Source organism: Nematolebias whitei, chromosome 23, assembly GCF_014905685.2.
Source record: "Nematolebias whitei isolate Nwh7 chromosome 23, NemWhi1, whole genome shotgun sequence".
In the NCBI taxonomy this organism is placed as follows: Eukaryota; Metazoa; Chordata; class Actinopteri; order Cyprinodontiformes; family Rivulidae; genus Nematolebias; species Nematolebias whitei.
In genome coordinates this window covers 12509972-12529628 of record NC_056520.1, presented here as the reverse complement: position 1 = coordinate 12529628, position 19657 = coordinate 12509972, and the positions used below count along the sequence as shown (strand labels likewise).

Here is a 19657-nt window from a genome sequence, read left to right as displayed (position 1 = left end):
TATATATATATATATATATATATATATATATATATATATATATATACACTTTACATTATTTTTTATATTATAAAAATTTTTAAATGCTGTAACTTTAGAACTGATGAGTTTTCCATTTGCTCAGTGTTCACTCACCCTGGACAGAGCAAAGTACATCTCCATCTCAGCCAGCCTCTTCCCCACACAGGCCCGCACCCCAACGCCAAACGGGATGAAGCTGTACGGGTGGTGCTGATAGAAACCAGGTGTGGCTCTGCCGCTGTGGCTGCTGGGAGACTCCACGTTCAGCCATCGCTCCGGGACAAAGTCCTCCGGGTTAGTGAACTCTGCCTCATCGTGACAGGCGGCGTAGTGACACAGGTGGAACTGAGTCTGGGAACAAAGAACCGTAAAGTGAATTTACTGAGAACCCAAAGTAAAACCTTTAGCAGCGTCGGTTCTTCTGGTCTACCTTTTTGGGGAACCAGTAGTTGTTTACGATCACCTCATTCTCTGAAACGAAGCGTCCGTTTCCGAACACTACCGGATACAGGCTGGAGAAGAAACAGATAAATGTGACACTTGGTGTGCACGTTGTCACACGAGATGAAACAGTTGTTCTGCTGCTTTCAAGAGACAAAAACCACAAAACACAAGTTGCTTTTCAGCTGTTTTTTGTGCTCGTTTCTGATTCGTTCTGCTAACTACAACATTTTTGCTCTTCTTCTAACTTCTTTCTGCTAGTTTCAGCTTTTTCTACTATTTCAGCTACTATGTAGCAGTTTTTATGCTAATTTAAGCTTTTTCAGCGAATTCAACATGTTTTGCACTGATTTAAACTTTTTTCAGCCTAATTCAGATAAAATGTGCTCTCTCCACTACCTTCTGGTACTTTAAGCTTCTTTCTGCTTTTTTAGCCACTTTTTAAGATGGTTTTATGCTAGTTTTAGGGTTTTTCAGGTAATTTGCTATTGTTTTTTGTGCTCATTTCTGCTTCTTTCAGCCTAATTGGGCAAACATGTTATTTCTTTCTTCGGCTAATTTAAGCTTGTTCTACCTTTTCATCTAGCTTTTGAGCATATTTTAGCTAATTTCAGCTGTTTTAAGATAAATTCAAGTGTTCTGTGGTAATTTCAGCTACTTGCAGCCTAATTAACTTCTTTCGACTAATTTCAGCTTGTGGTGCTCCTTTCAATTTATTTCTGCCAGTTTCAGCTTTGTTCTGCTATTTTAGCTACCATTTAGCTGTTTTGTGCTAAGTTTAGCTCTTTCAGCTATTTCCACATTTTTTTTTTACCTCATTTCAGCTCTTTCCACTTCCTTCTGGTAGTTTAAGCTTCTTTCTGCCTTTTAAACTACTATTCAGCTATTATTTTTGTTTGCTAATTTTAGCTTTTTTAGCTAATTTCCTAACTTTTTTTGCTAATTTCAGCTTTTTTTCAGAAAATTTCCTTTGTGTGTGTGTGTGTGTGTGCTCATTTTGGCTTCTTTCAGCCTAACTGGGAAAAAGGTGTGCTTGCTCTACTTACTTTTGCTCATTTAAGCTTGTTCTACATTTTCAGCTAACTTTTAGTTGTTGTTTTTTTTGCAAATTTCAGCTGTTTTCAGATAAATCCAAGTATTTCATGATACTTTCTGCTACTTTCAGTCTACTTAGCTTCTTTCGACTAATTTCAGCTTGTGATGCTCCTTTCAATTTATTTCTGCCAGTTTCAGCTTTGTTCTACTATTTTAGCTACTATTTAGCTGTTTTGTGCTAAGTTTAGCTTTTTCAGCTATTTCCACATTTTTTTTTACCTCATTTCAGCTCTTTCCACTTCCTTCTGGTAGTTTAAGCGTCTTTCTGCCTTTTCAGCTACTATTCAGCAATTTTTTTGTTGCTAATTTAAGCTTTTTTTAGCTAATTTCCTAAGTTTTTGCTCATTTCTGCTTACTTAAACAAAATTCAGTAAATATTTGTTCGTTTTGCTTTCTTCTGATAACTTAGGCTTCTTCTTCCATTTCAGCATGTTTTTAGCTAATTTCAGCTGTTTTTCAGCAAGTTCTTCAGCAATATTCGTTTACACTAGATTTTCTCTGGAAATGCAATTTGTCTAGTTAAAAAAATGTCTTCCTGCCACTTTTGTTAATGCTATGTGTGGAGGACACCTGAGTTCTGATGCTAAATAAAGACTATTGCTCACAGCTGCTGAACATGATGTCATATCTTGTTATATACTGTATATTATATGTTATGATATGAACTTGGTTTGTACCAGAAGCGAGTTGTGCATATTTGTTTTAGGAGGAGCAGATTTGACCCTTTGCTCCTATCACTTTTACTCCAAATGAAACACACATAGTACTTTCTGTTTCTGCTTGATTGATGCTTGCATCAAAATACACAAGCTGCTCGTTTCAGCGGTTAGACAACTACAAACCTGTTTTTCAAAGTGTGCGTGGTTACTGTGAAGTTGAAGGAGTGCAAAATTTTCACATTAGTTAAATAAGATGAAAAACATCCACATCGGTGAAGACACAAAGAGAAGCTAAAACTGTAATTTGTTTATTCTGATAGTTTTAGATTAAAGATGAAAAACTTAAAAATTTTATCATAGGAAACAATTTGTTTTGCTTGTCTACTTCGACTCCTTTCAGTTGCAACCGGTGCAGATAAGCATTTCAGGTCCGAGTCGATCAGTTCTGTTCATCAGTTTTGAGTAAGCTCAGCTCGTTTCTCTGACACGCTAACAGAATAACAAGCTGCTGACTTTGGTTTCTTTAAACACATTTTGTGGGATTAAAGATAGATGTTTGACTTCAGACATATGACCATCTTTAACCCTTTCTTGAACCATTTGTGAATAACACCGTTCAGGACCAAACCATGATACTACTGCCAACGTGCTTTACACTGGAAGACATTGCTTTTCTTATTAGTCGCTCTAAACTTTCGTTCAAATAATAATTTTTGGTCTAATCTGACCACCAGCGTTCTTCCACCGAGCTTCGGATTTGTTCATGGGATCTTTAGCTGAGCTGCAGACAAGCAGCAAGGTGGTTTAACAGCTATTTTATTAAAGATTTACATACTCTTTCACCTCACAGGCATACAAAACTAGAAGATTTGACTGATTTGAAGATTTGATTCAAAAATATGGAAAGACATATCAGACATTGGGGGAAATGTCGGCATCATTATATTTTGAGTTTGGTGCTTCCAAACTGCTGGATTCAAAACCAGCTGGTGTTTATTACCTGTTTTCAATGAGGATAAGAGTCTTTGACATTACAGTTAATTCTAAAGCTCTGACAGTCAATTAAACCAAGAAAATCAGGTTGAGTGGAACAAAAGACTTGTTCCAACACGGTTTTCATCACAGCTGTAGTGAGGCAGGGACAGCTTTTCTGTAGCTTCACTACTAATTAATTATTCTTAAAACTAGTTCAAGCACAAAGAATATTAATTATTTAAATGCAACGGATTCTTTCTTTTTCGAGTTAAATTTCTGCCATGTGACCGAGATGACTGTGAGGAGTGTTTAATCAGTGACATGAGACGCCATTTTTCTTTGACCCATCAGAATAAATGCGGTCATTGATTTAACAGAATCAAAATTTAACATGAAAACATGTACACATCGATTTGCTGATCTGTTTCTGATTAATAAAAACTTGGCACGCTTTACTAACAAGACAACAGAACATTTCTGAAGGCGTCTAGATTACTGGCAAAATAGAAAAGTTTAAAGGAAGGAATGGAGAAGTTTAAAAGTAGATGGATGGAGGAAGATGTATGTTGTTGACCAGAATTAGCACGCTTCTTCCAACACCAGCTTAAACCCCGGGTACACGGTGCGCGACGACTCGTTACCTTTGTAGAGGATGAATCAGCTCCGGTACAGGGTCCATTTCAACGCTACCTTTCCAGCGTCTCCGGTTAAAGCGGCTGGTCATCGTCAGAAGTCGTGTGGTTTACTCCGTTAAACAGAGCAAGCTCCCTTCGAAGTTGTAGGGCGTTACGCCCGGGTGAGTTCACAGCGAGGCGCTGTGGACTCCAGCTGGGATGGACGGACCCTCGTCTCACGGTCAAATCCATCAGCTATTGATTAAATCTGAAAGTTCCTTAGGAACTCTCAGAACGACTTCAGTCAAAGAATGAAGAAGACTGAAGACTCAGAAGACTCCATGAAAGACTCTAGGAAGACTGACTAGTTCCAGGAAGTGTTGACTTTTAAAAGAGTACTCACTTCCGGTCACTTAGTACTTCCTGATTGGTTGAAACAACCAACAAGGGGGGGGGGGGGGTGTTTCAATGATGTCAGAGGGTTATTAAAAGTCAAAAAGACAGCAGGAATGTTTACGAACGATTAGTACAGACAGAGAAATGTTTTGAAGAAGTGAGAGGAAGCAGGTGCCAGTTGCTTCTTTTTTACCGTCTGCTAGGTTTAAAACAAGACACTTCGTTCTAAAAACTTGTCTCTGTCTGTCTCTGACTTTCGACCGACATCACTTCTCCTCATTCAGACAGAAGATCAAAATGCATAATTACTTTGTAAATAGACATTTAACTTGATTTCTAATTTAAATTAGGTTTAAAAAAATCATTAATACTGTTTCACAGTTGATTTAAAATGAGTGGTTCACTTCAACATTTAGAAATGGTTTGAACTAAACACACTTTGATTATCAAAAAGAAGAGTGTTCTTTCAATTGATTAGTTCAGGATACAATTAAACAGTCTCTTGATGAGCTAATTTGTATTTCTGGATTCAAATCAATGAAATAACAGTTCCTGTCCCCTGAAGGTCTTCAGAGACAGGTTGTGGTCGGAGGCCTAGTTCACTACACAGCAGAAGTCCGTGGTGTCGACTTGATGCTTTCATGTGTGAAACTAACATAAACTGGAGAAATTGCATTTCCTGCGAAAATGCAGTGTGGATGCTTATTGCTAAAGAATGTGCTAAAAAACAACTGAAATTAGCTAAAAACATGCTGAAATATAGCTGAAATGGAAGAACAAGCCTAAGTTAGCAGAAGAAAGCAGAAAGGACAAATATTTTCTGAATTATGTTTAAATAAGTAGAAATTAGCAAAAAAGTTAGGAAATTTGCTATTAAATAAAGCTAAAATTAGCATAAAAAAGGCTGAATAGTAGCTTAAAAGGCAGAAAGAAGCTTACACTACCAGAAGGAAGTTAAAAGAGCTGAAACAAGCTAAAAAATGTGGAATTAACTTAAAAAGCTAAACTTGGCACAAAACAGCTAAACAGTGTCTGAAATAGCAGAAAAAGCTGAAACTAGCAGGCATAAATTTAAAGGAGCTGAAATTAGCTGAAAGAAGTTAATTAGACTGAAAATAGCAGAAAGTATCATGAAACACTTGGATTTATCTGAAAACAGCTGAAATTTGCAAAAAAAAAAAAAAAAGCTAAAAGTTAGCTGAAAATGTAGAACAAGCTTAAATGAGCAAAAGTAAGTAGAGAGAGCACACCTTTTTTCCCCAGTTAGGCTGAAAGAAGCAGAAATGAGCACACACACACACACAAAAAAAGGAAATTATCTGAAAAAAAGCTGAAATTATCAAAAAAGTTAGGAAATTAGCTAAAAAAGCTAAAATTAGCAAACAAAAATAATAGCTGAATACTAGTTTAAAAGGCAGAAAGAAGCTTAATCTACCAGAAGGAAGTGGAAAGAGCTGAAACGAGCTAAAATAATGTGGAATTAGCTGAAAAAAATTAACTTAGCACAAAACTGTTAAATAATAGTTAAAATAGCAGAAAAAGCTGAAACTAGCTAAAATAAAGTGAAAGGAGCATAACAAGCTGAAATTAGCAGAAAGAAGTTTATTAGGCTGAAAGTAGCAGGAATTACTACGAAACACTTGAATCTATCTGAAAACAGCTGAAATTAGCTAAAAAAATGCTAAAAAAAAGTTAGCTGAAAATGTAGAACAAGCTTAAATGAGCAAAAGTAAGTAGAGAGAGCACACTTTTCCCAGTTAGACTGAAAGAAACAGAAATGAGCACAAAAAGTGGAAATTATCTGAAAACGGCTGAAATGAGCAACAAAACAAAAAAAAAAACAGCTGAAAAGTAGCTAAAAAGACAGCAAGAAGCTTAAATTATCAGAAGGAAGTGGAGAGAGCACATTTTTACTAAATTAAGCTGAAAAAAGTTGAAATGAGTGCAAAAAATGTGGAATTAGCTGAAAAAACTAAAATGATCAAAAAACAGCTAAATTGTAGCTGAAATAACAGAAAATGCTGAAATTTTCAGAAATAAGCTGAAAGGAGCATAACAAGCTGAAATTGGCAGAAAGGAGTAAGAAGAAGCACAAAAATGTTTTAGTTAGCAGAAAGAATCTGAAAGGAGCACAAAAACCGCTGAAAACAGCTGAAATTAGCTGAAATTAGCTGAATTTTTTAAAAATTTGCACAAGGAAGCTGAAAGATGCTGATGCAGGTCAAAAAGTGAAAGGAGCAGTAAAATATTCTAAACAGATCTAAAGATTTGAAGGATGTAAAATGAGCTCAATTAATTTTCTATGAGGATAAAAGTGACAAAAAAGGCTAAATATCTCAAAAAGCTAAAGTTGCACCAATACCAAAAGTCACAGTAGGATTGTCCGGAAAGACCTGAACGTTTTGATTTATGACTTATTGAAATAGCACAAAAATTGTGGAATGAGAAAGATGCTGAAAAACGTACAGAAGAAAAACTGGATCACAATAGTGTGAATGCTTCATAAGTAGAGGTGAAATCTACACTTTAGACTAAACCTAGCCTGATTTCATCCTGGATGTTCATTGATGCTTTAGATGTTGTTTAGGCCCAATTATAAAAAAATTAACATGTCCATGGAGATGCTCACCGTAACGTTTCCTTTATGACAGCCTTCAGGTAGGCCATCCTGCTCAGGTCTTCTGTGGTCGGTTGCCGTTTCTTGGGACACACAGAATTCACCTCGTTGTACAGGTGGTCCTGAGCCTTGGGGTCTCTCGCCAAGTGGTACAACGCCCAGGACAAGGTGTTAGATGTCTGGGACCAAGTCAGAAGAAACAAAAAGGCAGAATATAACAAGAGCTTTTCAGCTACCACCATACCAAATTTCAGCGAAATATGGCAAAATATCAGTGATTTATAGTCATTTTTTGTTTTAAGCTATGGTGGCCATCTTGGATTTTTGATTTTTCGACAATCACGCCAAATTTCAGCTCGATGTGTAAAAATAGCCGAGTTGAAGCCATTTAAATGTCGCTTTGGTGGCCATCTTGAATTTTTTTTTTTAAATTCATTATATACTGGGCATTGCTTTCAGCTACTACCACACCAAATTTCAGCTCAATATCTCTAAAAATGGCTGATTTACAATACTTTTCCTTTTTAGTTCAGGTGGCCATCTTGGATATTTGATTCACAACCAGAGTCTATGAAAAATAACGAATAAAAATGGCACATTTGTTTGCAAATTACGTCACCATGATAATTCAAAACACCAATAAAAGCAATAGCACACATCACGGTGCCAAGCCGGTTGTTTTGATATAACATTTATAGGGGTACACGTTGCGGTTTGGGCAGCATTAAAGTTGACGGAAGAGTAAAATATAAAGTTAAGAAACCCTTGTCAGGTGGATAATAAGAAGTGCTGCCTTATACTAGGCAGTCCCCAATGACAAAAATATACAGTTTCTTTAAGATCGTAACACTTATTTGTGAGTCTACTGGACAAGGAATTGGATCAGTTCTGTTTTTCACAGAGAATGTGTAAATGAAAAATATATTTTTTACAGTGTATCAACCATAGTATGTACTTTTGGTTTTACAATCGGCTCAATTTGTTATTTCCTTTATAATTTACCATAAACAAACACTGATAAATTGTAGTTCCTCATGTGTTGTACTGTTTTTTTTAACGGTGAAATTCTGGCAACCACAGCTGCCGTTGTTTTACCGTAAATTATACAAAAAAAATTTTTTTACAGTGTAGCTAAAGGCTAATGTACTATAAAGTTGATTTTTTTTGGAAATGTATGAGTTACTAAACTAAAAATCATAGCACCCATTGCCTGAATGAGCAGAACGATTTGACGAATGGCTAAAATAGCGCAAAGTATGCAGAAGCAGAATATAACATACGGACAAATAATAAAAAAATAGAGGGACTCAGCATTTATACAATTGTTTCAAGGTTCATCTTATCCTGTTTTTAAAACCTTATCAGATTTTAACTCTTATCAACTGGCTGCTGAATAAAGAAGCAGATATTATAGGTTGCACAATCCTCCATCTTTCATTTGACGGCAACAAGCCTAAACTTCTCCAGGGAATGTAGCCAAACAGGCTCTGGAAGGGTTCAGACTCTTACTGCTCCATGTGCTAATCATTCATCAGTCCACCTTGGCCTGTGCAGGATCTGTTCCCCCTGAGCTGGTATGAAAGCATCTGAATGGGAGCAATGGTGTCAAACGGGGAGGTTACTCACTCAAATAAATATTAATGGTGTAAAAAAACAAGTAATTTTTACACAAACATGAACGTTTTTTGCTTCAAAGATCTAAATGTGAACATGAAGTTAAACAAAGTATGGGTCATGGTCCACACTTCTGGTCATGCTACAGTTTTTCTGCATGAATATTATATGATGCTTCTTGAACTGAACTGGTTGCACACATTTTAAATTTCTGGTTTAAACCTTTTTGTTTTTTTGGGGGGGGAGACATAGCACTCACACAATTGATATCCTGGTTTTATTTTTTATAGTGTTTTGACATAAACGTATGTAGCATTATTTGTGCTATTATAGCTATTTTGAAATCAAAACTTTCGGCTCGTTCAGTAAATAGGACCTGTGACTTACAGTGGTTTTTGGTACTTGTATACTTTTCAAAAACATTTAGGATAGATTACAAATATTGTCTCCATAGAAATCCCTTTGTTTCTTTCAGATACATTGTTCTGCATCAGCATAATTCGATTAATACTACTATTGCTAATGCTAATACTCAGTGGTGGGATGTAACTAAGTACAAATACTTCGTTACTGTACTTAAGTACATTTTTTGTGTATCTGTACTTTACTTAAGTAGAGTTAAATGTGGGTACTTTATACTTTTACTTCACTACATTTTACATCAAGTATCTGTACTTTCTACTACACTACATTTCTATAATGCGTTGCATTACAAGTTACATTCATGTTGCAGCTTTTTGATTTGTTTGTTACTTTGAAAGTAACCAGTGGTGAGAGGGGAGCTGGTCCATTGAATCACTTCAAAGTGGACAGGTAACATTAGGCCTGCCTTCAAGAAGAGCTGGGCCAATGACTTATATTCTAGTATATATGTCACTGAGCTAGGTGCACCTGCAGCACCACTAGCACACCCAAAGTGTATTCCACCGCAAGAGAGTCAGCCAGAAGGTATGCTCCACCAATGGCCTTATTGAAAGATTATTGAAAGGCTCAGTACAGCAGGACACCTTCTCTCTCCCAAAAGAGCCAGACTGGATTCAAAAATCTTTGAAAACCAACTTCTTCTGAACTTGAACAAGAAATTCTTGCTGCAATATTAAAATGTGTCAGTTCATGATGTTCGGACAGGAGACAAGCGATGTCTCCAAATGTCTCGACACTCAGGTCCAAGTTTTGAAAATAGTGTCAGGAAGTTAAAATATTGTTCATTATTGACCCATTACAAGGTTGAATAGGCTGTATTTTAACTGGAGTTGATGACAAACTGGAGTTGAAATGATCAGTGGAAATGATCAGAGCTGTTCCTTTGTTACTTGTGTCTAATGCTCCTTTTGTTCAGGCAGACAACTTTTACTTACTTTAACTTTACTGCAGTGAAAATGACACATTGGTTTTGATTTGTGTTAAATAAAAACTTTCAAAGGTAAAATCATTCCTCTTTCTTATTTTGCTTAATGACATTTAACTCTGCAGGTCATCCCTGAAATTCTGATGCACAGAATCACAAGTCCAAGTGTGAAGTGTGTCACAGAATAAACACAATAAAAACATGTATTATCTGCAGCATCGTTCATTAAAATGGAACAACATTATTTATGTATTACAGAAAATATACATATGGTACGCAGACTTAAAGATATGTATACCATTACATTAGGTAATACATTCAGCAAGTACTTTTACTTTTAATACTTTAAGTATTTTAAAAGCAAGTACTTATTTACTTTTACTTAAGTAAAAATGTTAATGTGGTACTTCTACTTTTACTAGAGTACATTTTTTTCTGTTTATTTGTACTTTTACTTAAGTACAGTGTTTGAGTACTTTCTCCACCACTGCTAATACTGCTAATGCTAATAATCCATGCATCCATTATCTTTTACCTGCTTCTTCCATTTCGGGTCACGGGGGTCGCCGGTGCCCTTGTCCAGCAATCACTGTGTGAGGGGCGGCGTACACCCTGGACAGGTCTCCAGTCCATCACAGGGACACATAGAGACAAACAACCATTCACTCTCTCACTCACACCTAGGGACAATTTAGAGTTACCAATCAGCCTAACATGCGTGTTTTTGGTCTGTGGGAGGAAACCGGAGTACCCGGAGAAAACCCACGCATGCACGGAGAGAACATGCAAACTCCACCCAGAAAGGCCCCCGGACCGGGATTTGAACCGGCAACCTTCTCGCTGAGAGGCAGCAGCTCTACCAGTTGCGCCACCGCTAATGCTAATAGTTCTACTTTAAATTATATTAATGCTAATAATGCTAATTCTGTATATGCTAATGCTGAGACTACTAGTGCTAATGCTAATGGGCCAAGATGGGGTAGGGCAGCCAACTGGGGACCAGAAATTTGACTCCCAGCCATTCCCACATGTCGTGGTGTCTCTGAGCAAGACACCTGATCCCCACTTTCTCCCTGGGCGCTTGCATAGCTGCCCACAGCTCCACCTGGGTGTATCCCATGTGCGATAGATCAAATGTAGAGAGCTAATGTCATTGTATGAGAACATACAATGATGACAATCTCAGACTTTCCCCCTTTACATACCTGCGAACATTTGAGCATTTTACAGTTGCTAGCTCAAAGATAATATTTCACAATGCACAGTGGTATAGACACATACTTCACATTATGGCCTATTCCCAGTTTTTGACATCTAATCAACTTTAATTTATTGTTTGTACATATCTGTTACTGTCATTGACAATAGTCTTCTTATCCAATTAAAAAAAAATCATCTATTGTTTCATCTTTGCGTTCACTATTATCGACAGTTGGTATTCTTCCAATATATTCTACAATGGTTACTGGAAGTAGCTACGAAAGGGCTAAGGACGCCAGGGTTTATGCATGCACGTTAGTATTCCTACAGAGGTCTGTATATATATATATATATATATATATACATATATATATACATATATATATATATATATATATATAAATATGTATTATTTGCAGACCAAAAACATACGTTAGGCTGCCTTCAGGCCCAGGCCTCCCTTGCAAAAACATTTTGTCATCTCAATGGGATTTGCCTGGTTAAATAAAGGTTAATAAATTATTTAAAAAAAAGAAACATTTATTGAGATTTAGACTACTGATTTTATTTATTAACTTTTACCTAACCAGGCACATCCCACTGAGATCAAAGATTTTTTTTTTTGCAAGGGAGGCCTGGGCATGAAGACAGCCTAGCAGCCGAAGACTTACAACTTCTGTAACTAGCCTGTAGGCTAATTATTATCTGAGAGTTTACTTAAAAATCGCTTCACCCTTTTTAGTGAGCATCATAACGTTGTCTTGATGTCATCATACTGCACTTTGATCACTAACTATTTTTTGCCCCATACAACCCTATGTACGTACTTTCAGTAACAGTAGGACAAAGCCACTCTTCTGGGGCTAAAAGTACAATACTTTCAATTTTCAAGCAGCTCATTTACTCAGCAGAAAACTCAATAATGGCTGAGCCAGGTCAGGTGAGAAACATCAAAACATCGGTCTGCGTCAGCATACTTCCCATACCCCCCACCCACCCAGTCAAAGTACGGGTGCAGACTGGCCTTGGGGGGGGGGGGGGGGGTCTGTGGGTCTTACCAAGAAATTTTTGAATAAAGTAGATGCCATTTCCTGCATTTTGGTGTATTTTGAACTGGATGTCCAAAAACTTCTTTAAAAAGTCTTCAGTTGATCCAAAATGTTGCTGCCAGAGTCTTAACTGGAGTTAGGGTCGGCTTGGGTTTCCTGAGCTGTCCCTTAGTTATGCTGCTATTGGCTTAGACTGCTAGAGGACAAACTGACCACACTTTTTTACTCTGCTGCTGTCTTTACTTACTCTGCACAACCTGTTTTGTATTTGTAATTATTTTTTCTATCCTTAACGTGTTTTTTGTTGTTATTTTTTGTCTTTCAGGTACACCTGGACCTATACCTGGACCTACCATTCTGTGTTCGTTTGTCTCTCCTTCCTGTCCTCTCAAACCAGCCGATCAAAGCAGATGGCCGCTTGTTCTGAACCTGGTTCTGCTAAATGTTTCTTCCTCATGAGGGAGTTTTTCCTTTCCACTGTCGCCTTCATGCTTGCTCAAGATGAGAGTTCTGTGATGGAGTTAAATTCAAAGCAGTCTGCTCCTCAGATAAATAATGTTAAATGATTATTTTTATATATGAATGTTTCTGTTCAGTGCCCTGAGACGAACTGAATTGAATTGAACGCGTGTTTAAACATCTACGTTTACAGAACACTTGATTCAGTAAGTATTTTAGAGAGCAACAACAACAGCTCTCTTCTTCTGTGTGAATGTGTGGGGGCTTGCCTACGTTTCTATGAAGGCAAGTCCCCCACCCCCACTTCACGGCTCCGAGCCTGACTCTTATCCGCTGAATTCAGTCCTGTGCGTTGTTGTCCAACTCAACGCACATGTGAAACTTCCAGGTGACTCCTCAGTCTGTTCATGACCGTCTTTTTGACATTTCAATCGCTGTTATTTTGACAAATAGGCGCCGTTGTTTTGATATATGATGTAATGTGAACAATGCACATCAATCATTTCTCTTGTTGTATCTTTATTAATAAAAAAATTATTCATAACCCACTTAAACTGTCAAACTGAGTTGCAAATTAGTTGTGCAATTAAATTTTATATATATATATATATATATATATATTTTTATTTTTTTATTTTTTTTTAAATATATATAAAAATGCACAAAGACTTTGGTCTTTTAGGGGGTGGAGATTCGAGTTACCGGATCCAAGTACACAGTTGCCAGCACGCCACCCTGTCAAAAAAAGAGAGTTCCCGGATCTTGTTCCGGCAGGATCCAGCTCAAATTAATTGCTGCCTTTTGTGCTTTTTAGCTAGCTTTTGCTATTTAAAAAAAATCTTAGATAGTTTTTAGATCGTTTTAGCATTTAACTAACATTTTGCGACTTTTAGCTAGAGTTACGCTTCTTTTTCTTTTGACTTTTCCCTCTTCGGGGGTTGCCATAGCAAGTGTTCTCCATCTCACTCACTCACTTTCAGCCACTTCCAGTTCTTTTTCCTGTCTTTTTGTCAGTGCCATCATCTTCAATACATACAAAATACTGTACAATGGCTGGTCTCACCACTTTCTTGTAAACGTTTCCTTTGACATTTGCTGACACCCTTTTGTCACAAATCACTCCTGAAACTTTTCTCTGTCCGCTCCATCCTGCCTGGACTCTCTTCTTGACCTCTTTACCACACTTCTCATTTTCCTGGACAGTGGACCCCAAACAGGGCTTAATTTGAGCTGGATTGTGCTGGAACAAGCTCCAGAAACTTTCTCATTTTCACAGGGTGCGTTCCAGCAACTGTGTGCTCGGATCTGGCAACTCAAATCTCTGCCCCTAAAAGTCCAAAGTCATTGCACATTTTTATTTTGATTAATTATTAAGAATACAACAAGAGAAGACGGTGTCCTTGGCCTAACAAACCCAGTCTGTGGAGTGGATGTTCCGGCTGCAGCATGCGCAGTGCCAGCCCAAGCATCCATGGAGCCCTAAGCGAAATTTTGTTTGGGGCCCACTATTTCTGCTAATCATGTGGATTACTGCAATAAACAGTCAGATAATCAGATCATTCACCCACCTAGCATACATTCATTGCAACTCTTGACAGCCCTGTTTACATTATCCTATATGTATATGTGTGATACTAAAAGTACCAAAAGAAAAAAAAAACACCAGTATGCAAAGTATTTTATAGCAAAAGTGTCATCTGGTTTATTATCTTTGGTTCCAAAGAACTGCAACAGTAATGTTCAAAATAATTTGTAGCGCAAGATCAACAACAAACAGTAGATAAAATAACTTAGCTGCATGAACATAAATGAAATTGTGCAAAAACAGACAAAATAAAATAAAATAAAATATCAAGGTTTCTTTTGTCCTTTTTGCATGTATAGAGAATGATTTCTACATGATCACACACACACACACACACACACACATATATATATATATTTTTTTTATATATCACAACTTAATAATGAAATTGTGTAATAGAATCGTATAGAAATCACAAAAAAAAAAAAATCAATTCCACTTAGAGGGCCCCCTAGTGGCCCCGGGACTCTAAGCAGCCGCTTAGCTTGCTTATGCCTTGGGCCGGCCCAGAGCATGCGCACCAGCTAGCGCACACACTCCTGCAGCTTCTTCGGCAAAGTAATTCAGAACATTCAGCTCAGTTTGTTTTCACAGAAAATGTTTCTTTTTAAATCTGGAGAATAGTTTAAATGTTTTTCTTCTTCTTCCGGCTGCTCCCTGCGTTGGGGGTCGCCACAGCGAACTAAGTCGCACGAAGACTTGGCAGTTATTTACGCTGGATGCCCTTCCTGACGCAACCACAGACCTCCGAGCTACCACAGCCCTCTGTGTGGAGCAGAGAGCTGCTATCTAGGACACCCGGAGGAGCAGATGGTGGGGGTTAAGGGCCTTGCTCAAGGGCCCAGCGTGGAACGAATGAGGGTGGGGGCAGGTGTGGGTGCTTCACCTACCCCACCCACATTTTTTTTTTATGTTGTCGGTACCGGGGCTTGAACTGGAAATCTTCCGATCACAGGCCCACCTTCTCTAACCTCTGCGCCACCACTCCCCTAGAATAGTTTAAATGTTTTTGTGACCAGAATAAAAAAATGAATACTAGTTTTATATCTCCTCCTGTTTTTTGTTTGTTTGTTTGTTTCATTTCTCATCCTGAGAGCAGGTGTACGGTCTCACCGTGTCAACGCCCCCCAGCATCAGCTCCGTCACACTGATGTAGACCTCCGCTCGGCTCAGTCTGTCAGACGACAGCAGGTAAGCCAGGTAAGACCCCTCTGCAGGCTCCCCTCTGCTCACCTGAGCTTCGAGATCAGCCACTCGTTTCTCGATGAGTTTCTGAGCTGCCAAACAGAAGCTTCATTCACTGACTGAATCAGCACCAGGAGCAAAGCTGCAGGAAGCTGATGTTTCAGAGACGTACCCACGTCATACAGGTGGTCCCAGGCCTGGACGAAGTTCCTCCATAAGGGCAGGATGCTGCGGCTCCAGCGGGGGAATACGATCATGATGTTGGACAGCGACAGCATGTTGTTAACTGCAGCGATGAAGCGCAGAGTGTCTTCAGGAACGTCCTCCTGCAGACAGCCCAGCCTAGTCTCAAACAGGACCGAGCAGATCCCTACAGGGTGGAGGACAAACTCCATCATCAGTCGCTTCTCCTTAAATAAATGCAACATCTGTGTTTGCAGTAGCTCTCACCTTCAAACCCAAACTTGTACAGCTCAGCTGCCACATCAGGAACTGTGGCCTGGTCTGGACTGCGACTGCGCAGGAGCTCCACACGCTGCAGCAGATCCCCTACTACCTGGTGGATGACCGGGGCATAGGCCGACACCTCTCGTGGCTTCAGCATCTTAGGGTTCAAGACGCTACGGATCCGGTACCACTCCAGTCCAGTCCTGTCAGGTCAGAAACACAAAGTCTTTCTTGGTTCTTAAAGGAAAAATAAACACCAGAACACACAAGAGTAACGGGTTCTGAAAGGTTCAAGGTTTCATGGTTTTATTATTATTACTTTGTTCCAATAAAACACACAAAAAACAATATTTATAGTAGATAAGATATTCAATAACAAAAATTTTCAGTGCAACCAGAGAGTGGACGTGGGCCGGTGTTCTCTGGATTCCATCTCTGCTATTTACAGATGACATGGTCCTGCTGGTAATGTGTCATGATTTCTAGCTCTCACTCGAGCAGTTCACAGACGAGTATGAAGCAGCTGAGATGAAGATCAGCACATCCAAATGTGAAGGTATAGTCCTCAATCAGAAAAGGGTGTACTGCCCTGTCCAGGGTGGGAGTGCAGTGTTGCCTCAAAGGGAGGAGTTGAAGTATCTCTTGGTTTTGTTCACAGGTAAGGGAAGAATGGAGAACAAACGGATCGGTGCAGCATTCGCTGGATTGTCTACTCTGATCCATTGAGGTGAAGAGGGAGCTGAGCTGCAAGGGGCACCTCCTTGTTTACCAGACAGTCTATGTTCCCATCATCACATATGATCACAAATTCAAGGTAATGACCGAAAGAACAAGATCATGAGTACAGGAGGTTGACATTAGTTTTCACTAGTGTTGTAGTCAAGACCACCTAACCCGAGACCAAGTAAAGACCAAGACTTTTAGGCTCCGAGACCAAGTCAAGACCAACTAGAGTGTACCGAGACCGAGGCAAGACCAAGACTTTTAGGGTCCGAGACCAAGTCAAGACCATGACCAGAGTGTACCGAGACAAGACCAAGACTTTTAGGGTCCGAGACCAAGTCAAAACCAAGACCAGAGTGTACCGAGACCGAGGCAAGACCAAGACTTTTAGGGTCTGAGACCAAGTCAAGACCAAGACCTCAAATAAAATAAAATAACAATATTTTTTCTTATTATAAAAGTTACATACTGCAACTTTAAGTTTGCTTTTGAATGAATATATCAGCTTTTATAAATGTTCATAGCTACATAAAGAAATCAGACATTCAGTGGCCTAACTTCATGTGATTCAACAATAAAATTACACAACTGTTAAATTGGAAGCAGTTTCATCACATACCAAGTCTTAAAAAACTGAAGTAGCAAAACACTCTTCATAAGTCTGAACTCAACACCAAGGATAACCATATAGTTGCACAGTGGTTTCAATAAAGTAGTAGATATGCACCTACAAAGTTACATAAATGGATATTAGTTACAAGTATATTCTTTGTGATTTAAATAGGCAAATTTTATAACTGATGATATGGCAGACATCTTCTCCTGCGCCCAGACAATCACTTCTCACTTTCTTGGAGTGACCAGTGTTGCCAGATAAGAGTTGAGGCTTTCCAGACCAAAAATCTGTTAAAAACTGCCACATCACACAAAAATCCACCCAGTCAATATATTGTTACAGTATATTTACTGTTGGAACATGAACACACAGCAGTACAAGCCAAGGTAATTTAACAATATGTAGCAAAATGCAAAAATCTTCCCAGAGTTCCCAGCAAAATCAGAATGAAACCTGCTCAATCTGGCAACACTGGGAGTGATGCGTGCGAGTGAAAGAGGTTGGGCGTGACAGCGGTAACAAAACCATGTATTTAGCAATTAGTCACGTTATCTATTGGATTTGAACCAGTACATTTTGCATCCAGTAAAAGCAAAGATGTTAACAAATTAAACTGGACAATATTCTGGAAGTTTAGGGATATTTCCACAGTTGTGGTCTGGACTGGTCTTGAAATAAAATCCTGAGACCGAGACCAAATGTGTTCGAGTCCGAGACAAGGCCAAGACCATCAAAAAGTGGTCTTGAGACCGGTTTCAAGACCAAGACCGGTCTTGAGTACTACAACACTAGTTTTCGCTGCAGGGATTCTTCTTAGGGATAGAAGAAGAACTTTAGTGATCTAGGACAGACTGAAAGTAGAGCTGCTGCTCCTCAACATTGAGAAGAGCCAGTTGAGGTAGTTTGAGTATCATCGTTTGAGTGGTAAGGATGCCTCCTGGATGCCTAAATATTGGCATTAAATATTGTTTAACTGGAAGCAGACACAGCTGGAGCAACTATGTCCTGATGCATGCTCAATAATTCAGGTAGATAAACCGAACATGGTTGAGTTAGGTCATTTGGACAGGTTCTTCTTTGTTTTAACATTTGTCTTTTATCCTGGAGAGACTATGTCTCTTGGAATCCTCCCAGAAGAAGTGAAAGAGTTGGTTTTGGAGAAAGATTTCTGGGCCTCTCTGCTCAAGCTGCTGCCCCTGTGACCTGACTCAAGAACAAGCAGCAGATAATGGGTGGATGGATGCTGCAGTCCGGTGATTTAAACATTAAACCTCTGTTCGGACATTAAAACATTATTCCAAGCAGTCCAGACTTACTCTACATGCAGACCGTATGCCTGTCCCCTCAGGTCCCTGTACTCCTTCCAGTGGGGCAGCTCGGCCCGAACTGGGTACTTGCCCTCCTGCTGGATCACCTGAGTGATGAGATCTGGAGACGCCACGTTGACCAGGTCAAGGGGTCCGAACCGAGACCGCCAGATGGGTCCGTAGAGACTCTTCTGTAAACACTGGGGAAAATATGTTTGCAACTATTAAACTACACAGTACTCCAAATTAGGGGTCCTTAAATGGAGGTCTGAAGAGACAGATTATTAGGTAAATTTCAAAACAAGTTTTCTCACATTTATTGCCCAGTAATATTATTAAGAGGCAGCTTTTTTTTTTTTTTTTTGGCCACACAGTGAATGTTCTCTAATGATTGGGCCCATGTGAAGTTTTTGGTGTTTGGTGGAGGACCTGAGTTTGATGGGAAGTGAAACCACTACGAAGGGGAAAAGATGGGCGAGCTCAGAGTTCATTATAATAACTAAAGGATTAGCATTCTTAGAAGGAATGCAAATCACCCGTCACCTTTCATGTCTGCGTTGTCTTTTGTTGAGAAATGATGGAGTTGTAGCTGTTTTGGTCAAATCTTGAAAATCACATTATGTGTGATTTCATTCTCAGAATACATTTTGAGGATAACTCTCAGCTGCTACCTCTCCAAATTTTAACTCAACATTTGTCAAACTGACAGAGTTATAGACAGTTTAGAGATGTCTAAGGTCAGTTAACTGTGACAACCATCTTGAATAGGGTTGAGTCCAGAAGTTAAACAGATGTAGATGTACATTCAATGATTATTTTCTTTCATAAAATCAATCTGAGGTATTTTCCAACAACCAGTATTGACTTCAAATAGCAAAAACAAAGGCAATCTGTAGACGTTATTGTCTTTCCTACAAAACCCCCTAAAGAATCTTGTCCAGAACCAGTGGTGGCTGGTCAATAGCGGGTGCTAGGGTGCTGCCCCACCACTCACACCACTCACCATATTACCTAGAAGACATAAAAAAAATTAAATAATAAAATCAAAATATTTTGAAATATATGTGTATTTTTTTTAGTTGTGTAAGATAAAAATTTTACAGTTAATGATGAGTAAAGTTGTTTCTTTCAAAAACATTGTTGCTGATTGATGATGTATTTCCGCCCTGGGGGCGCAAGAATCTTTGTCCATAGACTCTCATTAAAAGTCTTAAATGCGTAGTTAGCTCCTCTTCATTAAAGAAGAGTGTGAAATAAATAAAAAAAGATATAGGACTATTCTGGGCGCAATCCTCGTGCGCCCAAA

At 38.7% G+C, this 19657-nt stretch overlaps 1 protein-coding gene across 1 annotated transcript in view; it reads right to left on the bottom strand.

Annotated features, from left to right (window-relative positions):
• The window catches only part of si:ch211-113j14.1 (sterol 26-hydroxylase, mitochondrial), a 20922-nt gene extending 1565 nt beyond the window's left edge, over positions 1 to 19357 (bottom strand). The window contains exons 1-8 of the mRNA XM_037696768.1: positions 19346 to 19357; positions 18361 to 18551; positions 15709 to 15908; positions 15431 to 15628; positions 15187 to 15350; positions 6831 to 6997; positions 452 to 533; positions 136 to 372 (exon numbers count right to left, since the gene is read on the bottom strand). Coding sequence (XP_037552696.1) covers positions 136 to 372; positions 452 to 533; positions 6831 to 6997; positions 15187 to 15350; positions 15431 to 15628; positions 15709 to 15908; positions 18361 to 18551; positions 19346 to 19357 — 1251 coding nt within the window. The remainder of the gene's footprint in view (positions 1 to 135; positions 373 to 451; positions 534 to 6830; positions 6998 to 15186; positions 15351 to 15430; positions 15629 to 15708; positions 15909 to 18360; positions 18552 to 19345) is intronic.
• Positions 19358 to 19657: the final 300 nt, after the last annotated feature.